The sequence below is a fragment of the Giraffa tippelskirchi genome, chromosome 3, assembly GCF_054371585.1.
Source record: "Giraffa tippelskirchi isolate mGirTip1 chromosome 3, T2T-mGirTip1v1.2.pri, whole genome shotgun sequence".
Lineage (NCBI taxonomy): Eukaryota > Metazoa > Chordata > Mammalia > Artiodactyla > Giraffidae > Giraffa > Giraffa tippelskirchi.
The window spans coordinates 89151509-89167863 of record NC_137277.1 but is presented as its reverse complement, the minus strand read 5'-3'; the positions used below and the strand labels follow the sequence as shown (position 1 = coordinate 89167863).

The 16355-nt window shown below is 42.9% G+C and overlaps 1 protein-coding gene across 1 annotated transcript in view; it reads right to left on the bottom strand.

The window, feature by feature from the left end:
* Positions 1–1200: 1200 nt before the first annotated feature.
* LRP2 (LDL receptor related protein 2) overlaps positions 1201–16355 on the bottom strand; it is a 177825-nt gene continuing 162670 nt past the window's right edge. Inside the window, exons 70-79 of the mRNA XM_081577887.1 lie at positions 15758–15934; positions 14139–14258; positions 12527–12617; positions 11559–11626; positions 11253–11370; positions 10636–10762; positions 9289–9390; positions 7664–7768; positions 2872–2943; positions 1201–2697 (exon numbers count right to left, since the gene is read on the bottom strand). Coding sequence (XP_081434013.1) covers positions 2536–2697; positions 2872–2943; positions 7664–7768; positions 9289–9390; positions 10636–10762; positions 11253–11370; positions 11559–11626; positions 12527–12617; positions 14139–14258; positions 15758–15934 — 1142 coding nt within the window. The 3' untranslated portion in view covers positions 1201–2535. The remainder of the gene's footprint in view (positions 2698–2871; positions 2944–7663; positions 7769–9288; positions 9391–10635; positions 10763–11252; positions 11371–11558; positions 11627–12526; positions 12618–14138; positions 14259–15757; positions 15935–16355) is intronic.

Sequence of the window (16355 nt, the reverse complement as noted above, 5' to 3'; positions counted from 1 at the left end):
ACAGCTTCCCATGGACAAACCTTCTTGTGGGTGTGATTCTACACTGTGCAATAACACATTTCTGCTGGTAAAATTGTTTCCACTTCATGTGACTGTTGTTTAGTCACTAAGTCATGTCCGACTTTTTATGAACCTATAGACTGCAGCACGCCAGGCTTCCTTGTCTTTCACTATCTCCTGGAGCTTGCTCAAACTCATGTCCATTGAGTCAATGATGCCATTCAACCATCTCATCCTCTGTCACCCCTTTCTCCTTCTGCCTTCAATCTTTCCCAGGATCAAGGTCTTTTCCAATGAGTCAGCTCTTCACATCAGGTGGCTTAAGTATTGGAACTTAAGCTTCAGCATCAGTCTTTCCAATGAACATTCAGGGTTGATTTCCTTTAGGATTGACCTGGCTTCATGTGATGTGATACTGAGTCACATCAGCTTTTCCATCCTCTAAACAGCACCCTGTTTCCCGATCTCCCCCTCTACCCCCATACACACCTCGCATAACTTCTCTCCAGGAGAGAATAAATCAGGGGCAGGACCCCAGCTGGGAGAGCCAACCAAGGAGGGATGACCCACCCACTGACGGACTGACCGCAAGTGCCAGCTCACGTGGGAGAGAACAGACATGCAGCAGCATGCTTTCTAGGTCCTTCCAAGGGAGACCCAGAAATGAAGCTAAGCAGGAAATTCATTCTCATTTTTTAAATTCCCCAGATTATTTCTTATTGAGCTTAAAGCCCAAGACAAATACCAAAGCTGGAAATCACAACCGTTTTGGAACTCCCTTTTACTCTGACTTCGGCTGTTATGGCTCACACACCCCATTGGAGCCCAAATCACAAGCTGAACAAAATCCTCTCCAGCTGTGACCTTGCTGCTGCCTTCCCATCACCATCAGATCTAAAGTGGGAAACTTGCTGGGGTCCTAGGGCGTAAGGAAGGAAAGAGGAGGGGGATTGGATGATTCTTTAAGGCAGGGGGGCTGCCTGCCCAGAGTTCAGGTGGAAACCTACACTTTATCCTCCTGTGTTCACCTCCCCCCAGGCCAGTTTCAGGGCTACGAGACCTGTGGATTCCTCTTCCTTCTCCTCCCTTCTTGAACCCCAGGCATTCCTGGTTCCCTGATGCCTAGCACTCAAAGTCCCAAGCTCCATGCACAGCAAAATACAACCAATTCATGACCTGGGTTTATAAAGCACACAGAAGTCTGATAAAATACACCTTTATTAGAAATTTTTCAGCAGCATCATTTCCATTTGCTTTTCTAATCAAAGTACATTTCAAAATAATTACAATAAGCGCTCAAAATATGAGCAAAAAATATTTTGAGAACTCGGGAATAAAATCATCAGTAGTACGTTTCATTCATTCATCTGTCCATTCATACACTCATTCATTCATTGTTGTAAAATGTGCATTAGCACAGAGAACTGGGAATGCTACCTAGTGTGGAAACTGGATTCCTGCCACAGTTCCGGCTGTGGCGACTAGAGTCTAGATTCAAGAGGAAGGCTAGACTCTGCAATACATTCTGACACAAATGTACAATTTTGCTAAAGAATCTAAGCAAGGCTCAATAAGAATGGTTTCCCTTTCTATTCATGTTCAACTGAGAAAATAAATAGTTGTTATAAGGAAAATTTTCACACAGAGAAACACAAAATCCAGCTGAGGCTTTGCTTTGCTGGTATTTGCTTTGCACCTTCCTTTATGAAGACAGATTTGCTTTTCATTCATTCAGCTCCAGTTTCTAGAGTAGGTGACCACCTGAGATGCCAGGAAAGGATGTCAATCACCCTATGGTCCAGCAAATGAAAGTTCATGCGACTAGATTACAAACTCTTTGCAGGATACTTAGACTTAAGGACATGAGATTTTTCTCAGACATTAACATAAAAATGTTGACTTGGTAGCTAGGGAGATAATAGGAAACAGTTCTGGTTTGACAATGCCAACATGCAGACGGGTGGAACTGAATAGTTTTTTCAACTTTCTGTATCATCTGCATCTCTATGGATATGTGCTAGTCATCGGGTCAAATTGAACACTAAGTGCCGATGTGTGAAAACAGACGCAAGAGTGGGGCCTGGATTCCCTTCCTTGATAATTCTATAGAGTCTTAGGGTGGTGCCTCTTCTTCTGACATTGCTAAAGGCCCCGAGTCAGTTCCTTTCTTCAGTGGATCATTGAATGTAATGATCACCAACCAATTCAGCAGATACTTTCATTAGCAAATTTAATGATGTGATAATCTTTCCAAAATTTACAAATGTACAATATATTTATAGCATTACCTTCAGAGAGTTTCAGTGCAAAGATATACATATAGTACAAGGTGATAATTAGTTGTAAAAATATGAAATGAGTAAAAAAGACACACAAGGCATTGTTTCCACAAACAGTACCAACTACAGGAGTACAGGGGGAAAAATATATTCTTTTAATAAAGTACTGAATGTTACTTTTTTTCATCTGTTTGTAAAAAAAAAAAAAAAATGTGCAAAAGTGTGTTTCTAATTATTCCCTAAATAGCCAGCACAGTTATGCCTCTGAGTCTTCTTTAACAAGATTTGCAGTGTCTTTAAATGTGTCTTCGGTTGCACTGTAGCCTGGAGTTGAGCCTTTTTTCCAAGAAACCTTAGCAGGAGGAGAAGGTGATGGAGGTGGGGTGACAGCAGCACTGACCTTTGGTTCATTCTCCATCTAAAACCACAAAGAAACAAGAATCTGTCACTTATTTCCAACACGATGAAAAATGGTTTTGTGTGGAGAAGACAAATTGTGGCCAGTTTGCTCAGAATAATCTGAATGCATGCCTGATTTAGCAAGTTACTGCTAAGAAAGAATGCCTGGGCTGAGAAAAATTGTAACAATTACCTCGGAATAGAATGGATTTTCAAAGTTGGTATTTTGTTTCGGTTTTCGTTTGAAGATATTCCATTTTGTTGGCTAAACAAAAAAGAGGAAACAGAAAACTTTCGGTAATGGAATTTTTTGTTTCTTACCCCCAGCTTAGGTTTTAAAATTTCTTCTTACAGAGGGAAAAAGCAATTTGGAACTTGGGACCATGTGACCCGGCCCATGCAGGAAATTGTTCAGTTCTCCCAAGGGTGGGCCCTGAAGAGTCACTGAAACTCTCTGGACTCTTGTCACCTAATAATTCAAAACACTTGCTTGATCTGAAATGTATAGTTCACAGAATCTGTGCCTGAGAATCTAGAAGTTTTGACAGAGACAGGCAAGAGATTTCTTCAGGGGCTGCCTGAAACTTTAAGGAACAAGCCAGACTGTAACCCTCATGTCACAGTGATCCTTGGTCAACTCCATCATATTCTGTATCCTGTCACCATTTCCTCCTGCCATTATGATGATAACAAAAACAGCAGGGGCTTCCCTGGAGGTCCAGTGGTTAAGACGCTGAGCCTCCAATGCAGAGGCACGGCTTTGATCCCTGAACAGGGAACTCAAATTCCTCATGCCAACTGATCCCAGAACAAATAGTACATAAACCCAACAATTAACAGCCAAAGTATAAACTACAGTAACACGAAACAATACAAAAATTCAGCCACTTGGGAAGCGAAACCCTCTCTCCTAAATCTTGGATCAATGAGAAATCAAATACGTAACTACAGAATGTTTGGAAGGAAAAAAATTTTTTTAGAAACAACTAACATGAACCGTGAACTTCCAGATGTTCAAGCTGGTTTTAGAAAAGGCAGAGGAACCAGAGATCAAATTGCCAACATCCGCTGGATCATCGATAAAGCAAGAGAGTTCCAGAAAAACATCTATTTCTGCTTTATTGACTATGCCAAAGCCTTTGACTGTGTGGATCACAATAAACTGTGGAAAATTCTGAAAGAGATGGGAATATCAGACCACCTGACCTGCCTCTTGAGAAATCTGTATGCAGGTCAGGAAGCAACAGTTAGAACTGGACATGGAACAACAGACTGGTTCCAAATAGGAAAAGGAGTACGTCAAGGCTGTATATTGTCACCCTGCTAATTTAACTTATATGCAGGATACATCATGAGAAACGCTGGGCTGGAAGAAGCACAAGCTGGAATCAAGATTGCCAGGAGAAATATCAGTAACCTCAGATATGCAGATGACACCACCCTTATGGCAGAAAGTGAAGGAAAAAAGAGCCTCTTGATGAAAGTGAAAGAAGAGAGTGAAAAAGTTGGCTTAAAGCTCAACATTCAGAAAACTAAGATCATGGCATCTGGTCCCATCACTTCATGGCAAATAGATGGGGAAACAGTGGAAACAGTGGCTGACTTTATTTTGGGGGGCTCCAAAATCACTGCAGATGGTGACTGCAGCCATGAAATTAAAAGAAGCTTACTCCTTGGAAGAAAAGTTATGACCAACCTAGACAGCATATTTAAAAGCAGAGACATCACTTTGTCAACAAAGGTCTGTCTAGTCAAGGCTGTGGTTTTTCCAGTAGTCATGTATGGATGTGAGAGTTGGACTGTGAAGAAAGCTGAGCGCCGAAGAATTGATGCTTTTGAATTGTGGTGTTGGAGAAGACTCTTGAGAGTCTCTTGGACTGCAAGGAGATCCAACCAGTCCAACCTAAAGGAGATCAGTCCTGGTTGTTCATTGGAAGGACTGATGTTGAAGCTGAAACTCCAATCCTTTGGCCACCTGATGTGAAGAGCTGACTCATCTGAAAAGACCCTGATGCTGGGAAAGATTGAGGGCAGGAAGAGAAGGGGATGACAAAGGATGAGATGGTTGGATGGCATCACCAACTCAATGGACATGAGTTTGGGTAAACTCCAGGAGTTGGTGATGGACAGGGAGGCCTGGCATGCTGCAGTTCATGGGGTCGCAAAGAGTCAGACACGACTGAGTGACTGAACTGAACTGATCATTGTTTCAGGGACTATTCTAAGAGTCTTGCACGTTTCTGATTTAATCTTCCCAATGACTCTGCAAGGCAAAGGCTCTGATTACATCTATTTTGCAGATGAGGAAAGGGAGTCTCAGCAAAATCACTGAACTAAATTGTAGGTAGAGGAGCAGGCAATGCCTCTAGGATTCAGAGGCCTCAAAACTAAAGAACCCAAAGAGAAATCACCCTGGACTATGATGAACGGCCCTTCTCTTACAGAAAAGCTGCCTGTGGTAGAGTGCTGGCCATGGCTCTGGCTGCCAGCTGGAAGGAGACAAGAGAACAGGAGACTGGGAAATAGACCACGCCCTCCTGCAGGTAGCTAAGGTAGCACATGCATTTTATGAAGTGTCTCCTGGTCTCTGAAAGTAGGGGGCCAACATGTGAAGGACTAGAGAGCATGTGAATACAGAAGTAGAAGAAAGTATTAACTCACATTTAATCGAGCACCTACTCAGCACACAGCCACCACCAAGGGGAAGATGGAGATACTCAGGTCAAAGCCTGGCCTCTAGAAACCTACCCTTACAGGGAAGGCCCAAACTCATTGCTTCAGTGTGGAATGGCCCCATGGACTTAAGTAATTACTAACAAGAGAAGCAGTGGTGATTTTCATTGTTATCTTCTTGGGAAGTCCAATGCATGTCAACACAACTTTTGAAAATGACAGAACTATGGAGAAGGAAATGGTAACCCACTCCAGTATTCTTGCCTGGAAAAGTCCATGGACAGAGGAGCCTGGTGGGCTGCAGTCCATGGGGTTACATGACTGAGCATGTGTGCATGAGGGTGGAGGGAGATGGGTTGGTAGCGATAAACTGGTAGAACTGAAAAAAAAAAAGAAAATGACAGAACTAAACCACATGAGTTCATGTTTTTCAAGTCCTTTGAGCAGATTTATTGATGAAAGAGAAAAATGTAAGCCTCTCTGGCACATGAATGTCAACCTAAGGTCATCCTAACCAAGGGCTTCTACTGCTTTAAGCCACTCTGGCTGTTATCTCAGTTCCCAGGAGGCAAAGGTCATAGAAAAATCCCTGGACATGTCATGGAGGACAGACCTTAGAGGGCCTCAGCCTCAACTGATTAAAATAAGAAAAAAGTAAGAAGAGCCAGTGTATTGCAAAGATGGAGATGAGAAAGAAAAGGACTGTATTTGGTAAAGGTCTGCTCTACTTGAGAGAGTCTCTCAGTGTTTCTGATGACTGTTGTGCAGGGCAGAGGTTGCAGAATCCCCAGCATGTTCCCCTTCCTGCTCAGCTGGGAGAGAGCTCTGTCCAAAGAAGGGGATTACTGGACTTGAGAATATAATGTAGATCTGGCACTGCTGCGGGGCCGAGTCAGACTTGGGAAACCAACATGTGACGTTTAGGTATTCTGGTGTCTGTGGAAAAGTAGTCTGCAAAATAAGCTTTTCAATGTGTAGCTTAAAGAAAAATATGCAATCATTTGAAAATATGAAATATCAAAAATACGAAAGTGGAAATTCCTAAGACTGCATTTGTGTGTGTGTGTGCGTGTAAGGAGGAATTAGTAAATGAAAGATGAAAAGGTGGACAAAGGCACCTTTGTTATAAGCTCTCCTCATTAGCATCAATTTAGTTCAACCTTTATGTTGACCTGAACAAGCAGAACAGGAACCAGTGTGCTGAGAATCCAGCATGACTTTGCAGACACTAGTTTTGTTTATAGGTTATGCAATTTGAGAACAGGGATTATTCTGTAAAATGGTAAGATTTCTAACTACCCTTGGGCTTTTGTTCCTTTATATTACTTCACAAAAGTCATAGACCCTTAGAACATTCCAGATCCTACTGTTTTCAACTGGGAGTGTATGTTTGGGGCTGACGGTAGGAGAGGGATCACAATGCACTGGAGAAAACTACTGGCGCTTAGTGGACGGGGGCCGGGAATACTAAAATGTCCAGCAGTGTGTAGCATAGTTTTGTGCCACAAAGGACTGCCCAACCCAAGATGCCAATCAATAGGGCCCTCAATGAGTAATATGAAGGACTCTAGTGCCCAGAGGTAAAATAGTTGCCCAGAATCAAACAGCTGTATCTGAAAGAGCTTCTTCCTATGTGTCTATTAAAACTAATGATATATTATCCATTCATGTAAAGCTTTGTATCAAATTTATTGAATTTCTCTTTGTAGGCCTAAATTTCAAAGGGTCTGCAGACAAGATAGAGAAGCTCCATCTAGTGTTCTTTTTTTTTTTCTTTTACTCTGTGGTATTAAACACTGTGCCTGGCACATTGAGGACAATGATGTTAGATGGAAAGAACAAGCGAGTGTAGATTAGTGCCATCAAGTGGTGGACATCAGCAACAACAGTAGAGTAAAAGCAACATGCATTATTAAGGGAACAAAGACATACACAGCAGAAAAACTGCACTGCACAGGAAAGGAAAAGATTCTCTGTATGTATCATTGACACAGTGGGGTCTTTATTCATTTTAAGTTGTTATCTCAAATTAAATGCCTCTGATTTGAAGAGGCTGGGTTCAGAAGTATGCCACCCTTCTTTCCTGCTTTGTCTCCCGTGTCACACGGAACACCATTCTCAACTCAATGTTAGAATATAGCTTTACTCAGGAGAATGAAATTCAATTTATTATTTTTAAAATCATCTTTACTAATTGCCTACACATCTTGGGATCTGTGAGCCTATCACGGTCTCTCTAGTTTGCCTAGGATTAATAAACCCAGCAATTTCGAAGTCCTTCCCAAATCCCGTATCATTCCAGTCACTGTTACCTGAGTTTCATCACTTGAGGAAGTTGGCTTTGTGTCTGTAACTAGTTCAGCAGGGTTTATGGGACTTCCATAGTTTTTGTTATACACTGTTCCAGATTCAGTTACCTGTGTGCATATTGAAGGCCATTATTCAGTTTTGAAAGAATTTTTGCTGTAAAGTTTATCAACTCTTTGATTCTGCTTATCACCTTGCTCCCCCACAAATATGATCAGGCACCATTTTTATTATATGAAAACAACCCTGTGGTCCAGGAATAAACATCACTCTCATCTCCCCCAAATCAGGAGCACCAACTACTAATTTGTCTATCTCATGCCTTATTCTTGGGAGACAAATCCACTCATTACTGATCACACTCTCATTTAGTGATGCATAATGACATTAATACTCCTCTAGATATTTTCTGTAATATTCACGTGATTCCAATGTTCCCTCTTATAAGTACAAATTACCATGGATATAGAATTAATAAATTACAGGGTAGAAATTCACCCCCTTTCCTGTATTTTTACATTCACCAATTCATTTCTTCTCAAACTTGGAAATGTATTTGTAAACATGTGTGTGTGTTAGTTGCTCAGTCGTGTCCGACTCTTTGCGACCCCATGGACGGCAGCCCACCAGGCTCCTCTATCCATGGGATTTTCCAGACAAGGACACTGTTGAGTGGGTTGCCATTTCCTTCTCCAGGGGATCTTCCAACCCAGGGATCAAACCCGGGTCTCCTGCACTGCAGGCAGATTCTTTACCATCTGAGCTACGAGGGAAACCCATTTGTAAACATGGCCTCATTTTATTTCAAGGGAAAGTACCAAAAATCTCTTTTATCATGTGATTAAAATTTTACTATCTAGATGTTGAAGAATCAGGCAAAATGCTTTCAAGATTCAAATATTTCTGTCATACTAAAATGTACTATATCTCCTGATTCAAAAGAAGTTTAGCTCTAGTGGTTCTGACAAGAAGACAGGCTAACTGAGAATTGACAGGTACTGGCAGTGGCATTGGGACTACTGATCTGGACCTAATGAAGAAATGTCCCTCCATCCATCTGTCTAATTTATCTCTCTGTTCCTCTTAAAGATAAGTGAGTAATAGGACTGTACCAAAGGAAGTTTTGGGATCTGTCTGCCAACCTCAGAGAACTCTACACTTTCCAGAAAAGAATGAGAAGGGCGAGCAGGGAAGTCACTTCAAATTACACCCTCATGATACCAGTAAGGATCAGACACAGTGTGTGCCCAGCCCCCCAGGCCTCTGCATAATGGCCTGAGGACTGTCCACTCACTCAGCTCACAGATACTTGCAAAGCACCTGTGTGTGCCAGGCACCGTGTCCACCATGCCTCTGAATGCACTCAGACCTCTCACTCTGGCCACTCAGGATGAGACTGCTCTTGGTTGGCACCCCCAGAATGGTGGCCAAAACCCAAGATTCTGACTGTTTTCAGGCCTTCTGTCCTTGGGCCAGTACAGTGACTGCAGAGCATGAAGCTGAGGAAGGGACCACCGTGCTTCCTTCCATGGAGGGAAGGCTGGAAGGATGCTAAAGGCACATTATTCCAAAGAACAAGACTCAACAACAGCAGCACCTGACAGAAAGGACTGTGGTTTCTCACCGGGGCTGTTGTTGGCTGAGCCGCTGTGATGGCAGTGTCCTTGGAGGTGTATGTGGGGTTCTCAAATATTATGGGCGGCTTCCCGAAGTCTGTGGCAAAATGTTCATTCTGATGAAGGAAAAAAAGGATTATACCATGCAAACCTGGTTCACACACAGCAGAAGATGCACTCCTTACAGGAGGTATGTTAGGTGTTTTGCTGAACTGACCCAAAAAGAACTTACCAAAAAAAAGAAAAGCCAGCAGAGACACGAGACCTCCATAAGGCAAACACAGTGTAAAGCAACATAAATGCTCTAACTCATCAGCTCAGGGAAACAAAAACACTCTTCCCATTTCTGAGTACTCTATGGTTCCTTAAGGCAAAGCCACTTGGGGGTTGGCTTTGGACACAGGAGGGTGGGAGGTGGAAGAGAAGCAAAGAGAAGAGGCAGAAGGGGAAAAAAGAATGGATAACACTGCACTTTTAGGCAGGGACAAAAAAGGAAAGATTTGGGGGGAAGGTAGAACACTGAGAATGGCTTCCCATCACCGAATGTAAACATTGCAGTGGATCCTAGTCCACTCATAAAGTATTTGGTCCTCACAGGAGGGATCACTCTACAGATGGGGACAGAAAGTTCAAGCTCCATGCTACGATCACTTAGAAGCTGGCAGAGTTGTGGTTTGAACCAACCACTGACTCAAAAACCATGTTTATCCCAACACTACATTGGTGGGAAAATATATGAGGCTAGGCAACATGTATCTCCCTGCCTCTTCCTTTAACATATAAAAAGTCATCAAATAAAGACAGAATATCATGGTCCCTCCCCAGTTTCCCCAAAACATAGATTGTTTTAAGATTTCAATTAAACTTAAAACTGTGCATGATTCCAGGTCAACAGTGTGACTTACTTTTAGCTCAGGGGTTTATTTCAATTTCATTACTAATGTTTTTAGACACATTTCTGCAACAAGCTCAGTATTTCCTAACTTTGTAGAGTGAAGACTTTCTTCTGAGGGGCATGCTGTATTTCATTTTTTTTTTTCACTAGGTGAATTTTATTCTTTATAAAAAGTGTTTCTTGGAGCTTCCCAGATGGTCCAGCAGTTAAGAATCCACCTTGTGATTCAAGGAATAGGTTCAATCTCTAATTGGGGAACTAAGATCTCACATGCTGCAGGGCAACTAAGCCTGGGTACCTCAACTACTGAGCCCATGGGCCTCAACTAGAGAGTCCATGTGCCACAATGAAGATCCTGCATGACGCAACTAAGACTCGATGCACCCAAATAAATAAATATATTTTTAAGTATTTCTTTGATAAAACAGAGATAACCTTCAAACAGTCATTTTGTAACCACACTCACCATCGCCAGCGATCTGTCAATAGCAGACTCAGGCCCAAAACCAGTTACTCCAATATCCATGTTCACATCATCCCCTGATCTGAAGGTCACCCCATTTCCATTTTCAGAGGATTTAAGATGGCTTAAGCTGAAAAGAAATAATCAAACAGTGTCTTGTTATTTTTTAAAAAACAATCTTTTGCAATAATTGTCTAGCTAGTTTCCTAGCTAACTCTTACTTAATTGAAAGCCTTGAATCCCACTTTTGAATTTACACATCATGTACAGGAGTAAATTCCCTTGGTCACCCAGAAGTGTTCAAGCACATTCCTGAATGCTTAAGAACCAGCAGAGGACCAGCCGGGCACTAGGGGAAAGAAAGCCTGGCCCCTCACACAGCCGACGTTGTTCTCCAGTGTAACCCGGTAGACACAACCGTTTACACTCTAAAATGTGATTTGTACTCAGGCTTCAGAGAAGCAATTGAAGAAGTGACTGCTTTCAGTTCAGCATCTTTTGTTTCTGCAGAGTAGGTGAACACTCTAGGATGATTTTTAATTTAAAAAGGAACTAAGTTATTCATGTGGTTACAGATCATACAGATTTCTAAAATCAATATTCCACATAATGAAACTGACCTTGACAGCTTGGGCAGAGGAGGCAAAATGGAGCCAGTTTTCCGATAGTGGAAAAATCCTAAAGCGGCTAAAGCAGCAATTATGATGATCAAGATGACTGTCAACAGCACGGACGCTGCTGCGGAAGAGGGAAGAAGAAGCAAATGTATGAACATGAGAAGAAGGAAAAGAGTGAGCTGGCTGAGTGGCAGGGGCTGGGGGCTAGAACCTTTACTTCTTCCAAAACTGAGTTAAACAGATTATAGATAGCAGTCAACTGAGGGAGCATGATGCATTCCCAGATCCCTCATTATCCTTAAAACTTACTTGCTCCTGGAGGAGTGCCTTGTGAAAGCCCTATTTCACAATATTCTCCCACATAGCCACTAGAACACCTGAAAGGAAAGGAAGAACCATTCATGAGCTGTTGCTTCCTTAGGTTTTGACTGTAATCTGACTATGGAAATTCACTTTCACAGGGAACAGCTGTGCCATCTATGGAGTCGGCCTCATCAAATCGACCTATTGGTGTCTTCTCTAATCTATGGAATTCTTCATTGGAGAGTAAACCCAGAAACCTTCATCGTGTTCTTCCCTTGGACATGCTTTCATTAAATATCTTTGTGTGCCATGTGAAGAGCTTTCTTGATAATCTTCTGCTTTCCAAATCTTTAGCCCAGTCTCTTCCTCTGGAGAGCTTGGCATTGAAGCAGCTTTGCTAATGGCTGCTCTCCCACAGTTAAAATCGGCAATCCCAGGTGAGGAGGAAAACTGGGCTGTCATTTCTCTAACTCCTTGCTCCCCAAAATGGGGCACACAATTCTGTGGCATCCCCCCAGGAGTGGGGCTTCCCTGGTAGCTCAGCTGGTAAAGAACCCGCCTGCAATGCAGGAGACTCCAGTTCGATTTCTGGGTCTGGAAGATCCCCTGGAGAAGAGATAAGCTACCCACTCCAGTATTCTGGCCTGGAGAATTCCATGGACTGTATAGTCCATGGGGTCACAAAGAGTCGGACACAACTGAGAGACTTTCACTTTCACTTTCTTTCCCCCCAGGAGTTAGAAATGCAGGATCCCTGTGAATGAGATGGGCATTTTTTTCCCCAAACCCCAGGTGATTCTAATGCACATGATACTTTGAGAAGCACTGCCTTAGTCCTCTGTGGACTCCCCCACTGGAGGGCAAGCTGATTATGATACGAAAACTGACAAGGCTCTTGTGCTTGTTTTTAAGGGTCTCAAATTCTCCCCAGAAGGGGTAAGACCTACAGCTCAGATCTCAACATTCAGACTTACTTGCATTTGGGGAGGTTATTCTCATCAAAATAGCAGCTTCCTCCGTTCATACACCTGCATGGAGGGGGCATGCTGACAGCATTTACGATGGCTGCAGAAAGGGAAAGTCACACATGTGTGAGTCAGCCACACTCAGCAGAGCCCCCCCCAACCTGCAAACTTGTTTCAGCCCAAGCTGGAGTAGGGAGTGAATGGAGAGGGGCAGCTGATTATCCTCTCTATCAAAATGATACCTTGCCTTTAAGTCAGATGAATTCCTTTATCAATAAGGTCTTAGGGACTAACATATATTTGATAGGGGAAGAAAAGGCAGTTTATAGCAGCTCCCCCCTCCCCCCAAAATAGTGGAGAGATACTAGACTCCTGAAAATACACACTAATAGTTAAAAAGAACATTGTGGTAAATCTCTTAGGACATTCACATTTTCATTTGAAGTTTTCAGAATGCTTCTTTTCGAACCCAGTTAAACCAAGAGCTCAACTTAGGCACACCCTGAAACATCCACTAAAGGCTCTGAAGCATCAGCAATCCATTGATCAACAAACAGACACACAGATACAGATCAATAGATGCTTGATAGACAGCTGATTGGAGATCTCATTTTTTAAGACCTTCAAAATTACCCTTGCTAAAGATTGTAATCTTGCAAATACTTCCCCAGTAGCACTGGGACAGAGTGGGGGATAGGGAGAGCAGAAGGGGCGGTTACTTGCTGAGTTCTTTCTCTAAACCTGCAACTTAGCCTGATTGGGAAGAGTCAACAGGTGGTGCCTTGTTTCACTGCTTGCTCCCCCTGGTGGCAGAACATCGTTATGCCTCTTCATTTCCCCAGAATGTGAGCCATAAAATGGGCGGCTAGTGAACAGGATGATGTTCCTATCATCCTTATCAAGCACTGGATACTAGTTAGGGACACTAACTAGTTACTACCTATGGCTTTTTAACTCCTTAATAAAGTCACTGAAGAAAGATCTTGCCAAAAATAGGTCATCTACAGCATTTGGGATGAGAATTAAACCACTGCTTACTTATTTCAGCTTCCATCTGTCAACAGCATAAAGTACATTTTAAAACGTGGCCCTTTTTCAGTTGTCAAAACTTTGAAATAAGCAAATGGGAAAAAGAGTGAACTCTCTCTATGTCTCCCCTCCGTATGGGATAAACATCACCCCCCAACCTCTGGAGCCTGGTTCTCCACTTTGAGGAACTCCCAGTAAGGCTGAATAGATTCTGAGGTGACTGGGATCCAACATGGGGCAGATTGAGGAGGATGAGGCCTTATAAAAAAGTCACTCTTCAAAATGTCTTTATAAGACAACATAACAGTCAATTTAGGGGCACTGGATGTAAATCTCTACAGATTTTGGCAAACAATTCTCAGAAATCACAGGGACACAAGTTCCGTTTGGCCCCTTCAGTCCCACTCAGCTCTGTTCATAGTTTCCAGATCTCCCATCCTTCCTTCCAGCCACCCCCACTCTCTTCTGCAAGAGACCAGCACCCAGGGATTCTTCAGGCTCCTGAAAAAGGTGAAGCCTAGGTAAGGGAATCTACTAAAGATGGCAAAGGAGCTCTCCCCAGCCTCTACGGCTGCCCAGGCAGCGTCCCTACCTGCATCACACACTGTGACGCTCCCTTCTAGAAATCTGGAGCCTTGGGGACAGGCGCAGGTGTATCCCTTAGGTCTCAGCAGGCACAGGTGGCTGCAGACATTTTTACAGCGGTTGGGCACTGGAAAGCAGATGAGAACAGTGATTAGTTTCTGAGGAGGCAATGAATGCTCCAACCAGGGACATGTCCATCCACTGAGCTGTGGCCAGGTGACATCTGAGCTCAGGCAGCATCCTGATACCTTTAGGTCACGTGACACCTGACAACTCACCCCTTTTACACTACCCTCCCCTGCCACCTCACCAACATGGCACTGTCCCTCCCTGTGCCCTCCAGCTCACTTCTGTGCCCCTCACATTTTATAGTGTCATCACTTATCTCCCCTGTGGCCCTGGCAAGTCTGGATGGTGGGTGTCTGGTTCACTGCATGACTGCAAAAGTCAATCAGCACTAAGCAATCTGAGATATTTCAAAAGGTCAGTGAGACCCCACTATTATATCAAGACTTGTCAATATCCAAATCTGGATAGATCCAAAATTGTGGTCCAGCCCAAAGCATACAGCGGATGTGATTTTTCACCCCTATTCTCCAAAGAGAAGTTTTTCTTCTGGGCTTCAGTTTCATTATTTTCAAGGTTAGGGAATTTAGAGCTATGATTATCAGCATCACCTTTATTACAATTATTGAGGCCCTGTCACAGAAATCCAGATTTAAATCGAATTGGGATGGCGCTCACACGCAGCCATAGAATTCAAGCTGGAACTGGGTTTACTGACAGCTGGACCAGAACAGAAAAATGCTGAGCTTTGGGTTGAAAGGAATAAAGTTTAAAAATCATCTCTAGGTTTAAAGCTTATCTACTGCTTGAGTGACCTGGGCAGATTTCTAGTTCCTTTCCTCACTTCAAAAATGTCCTTTTGCTTTCACGTTACTCCACACAATGATGAAGGATGAATTAGAATACTTCCCCCTGGCTCTGCCTGCAATGCAGGAGACGGGTTCGATCCCTGAGTCGGGAAGATCTCTTCGAGAAGGAAATGGCAACCCACTCCAGTATTCTTGCCCTGGGAAATCCCATGGCCAGAGGAGCCCGATGGGGTACAGTCCATGGGGTCACAAAGAGTCAGACACAACTTAGCAACAAAACAACCACCACCACCACTTGAAGAAGCAGGACCCAGAACTAAGAAAATAAGAAGGGAGAATGTAAAAATGCATCCTTCAAGCTTTAAGCTAAGGCTTGCCTAGCTCAGGATGACTTGACTAGCCTGACCTTGCAACTGTAAGAGTGGGTAAGACTTCTGATGTTCATGAAACCTATTATGTGACCTGTCAACCTCACTTACATTTATCAGGGGTCTAACCCATATGGGATTCTGTGGCCTAAGAGGACATTCCTACACTGCAAGCAACAACAAGGACTGAAGGATTTTTACTTCATATCTGCTGATGGTGTTCATCATTTCATTTTGTCTCCAATTTTATCTTTCTCTCGTTCAAAATGATTAAAATACACACACTCACACACGTTTCAGGCACAGGGAGGTCAGCTATTATTATCCACCACCATTTTCCAGAAAGACTATAGCCATTCATTTGAAATAAGGTTTGTGACTACCTGAATGATTATATTTCCGTTGATGGAAGACTCGAACTTGAGTAAGCCAAGGGTTCACTGTCAGCAATTTCTCTTTCTTGTTTCGCCCAAATTTATCTTGGATCCACACTTCTCCCTTATCCTTAGATGTCCAGTATAACTGGCTCTCAAAGATGTCCAGACTATAAGGATTCACCGCTGTTCACCCACAGGGAAAAAGGAAAAACAAAACAAGGTTATTGAAAAGAAGATACCCAAGCTCCACTTCTGGGTTGGAAGTCAAGCTGCTCAGATCAATCTCTAAGGCAACACCTTAAAATTCCATCAACATTTGTAGACTCGGTACACATGGCCATGAAAGTGTGCCATGCCAGGAGATCAAGATAACAGAAATTAAATTAGATCAATGCCAACAGGCTGACACCAATTATAGGGGACTCACTCACTTTCAAGTTGCTGATTTTATTTTACTTTTAGAAAACAATTTGTATGGCAGAGAATTTTTTTTCCTTAAACATAAGATACCACTTATCAGGAAAACTTGATACGTGCTGAATTTTTCAGGTCTGTAGAATTTAGGCAAGAAAACAAAATGCTACTCTCCTAAATGTTTCCAGTC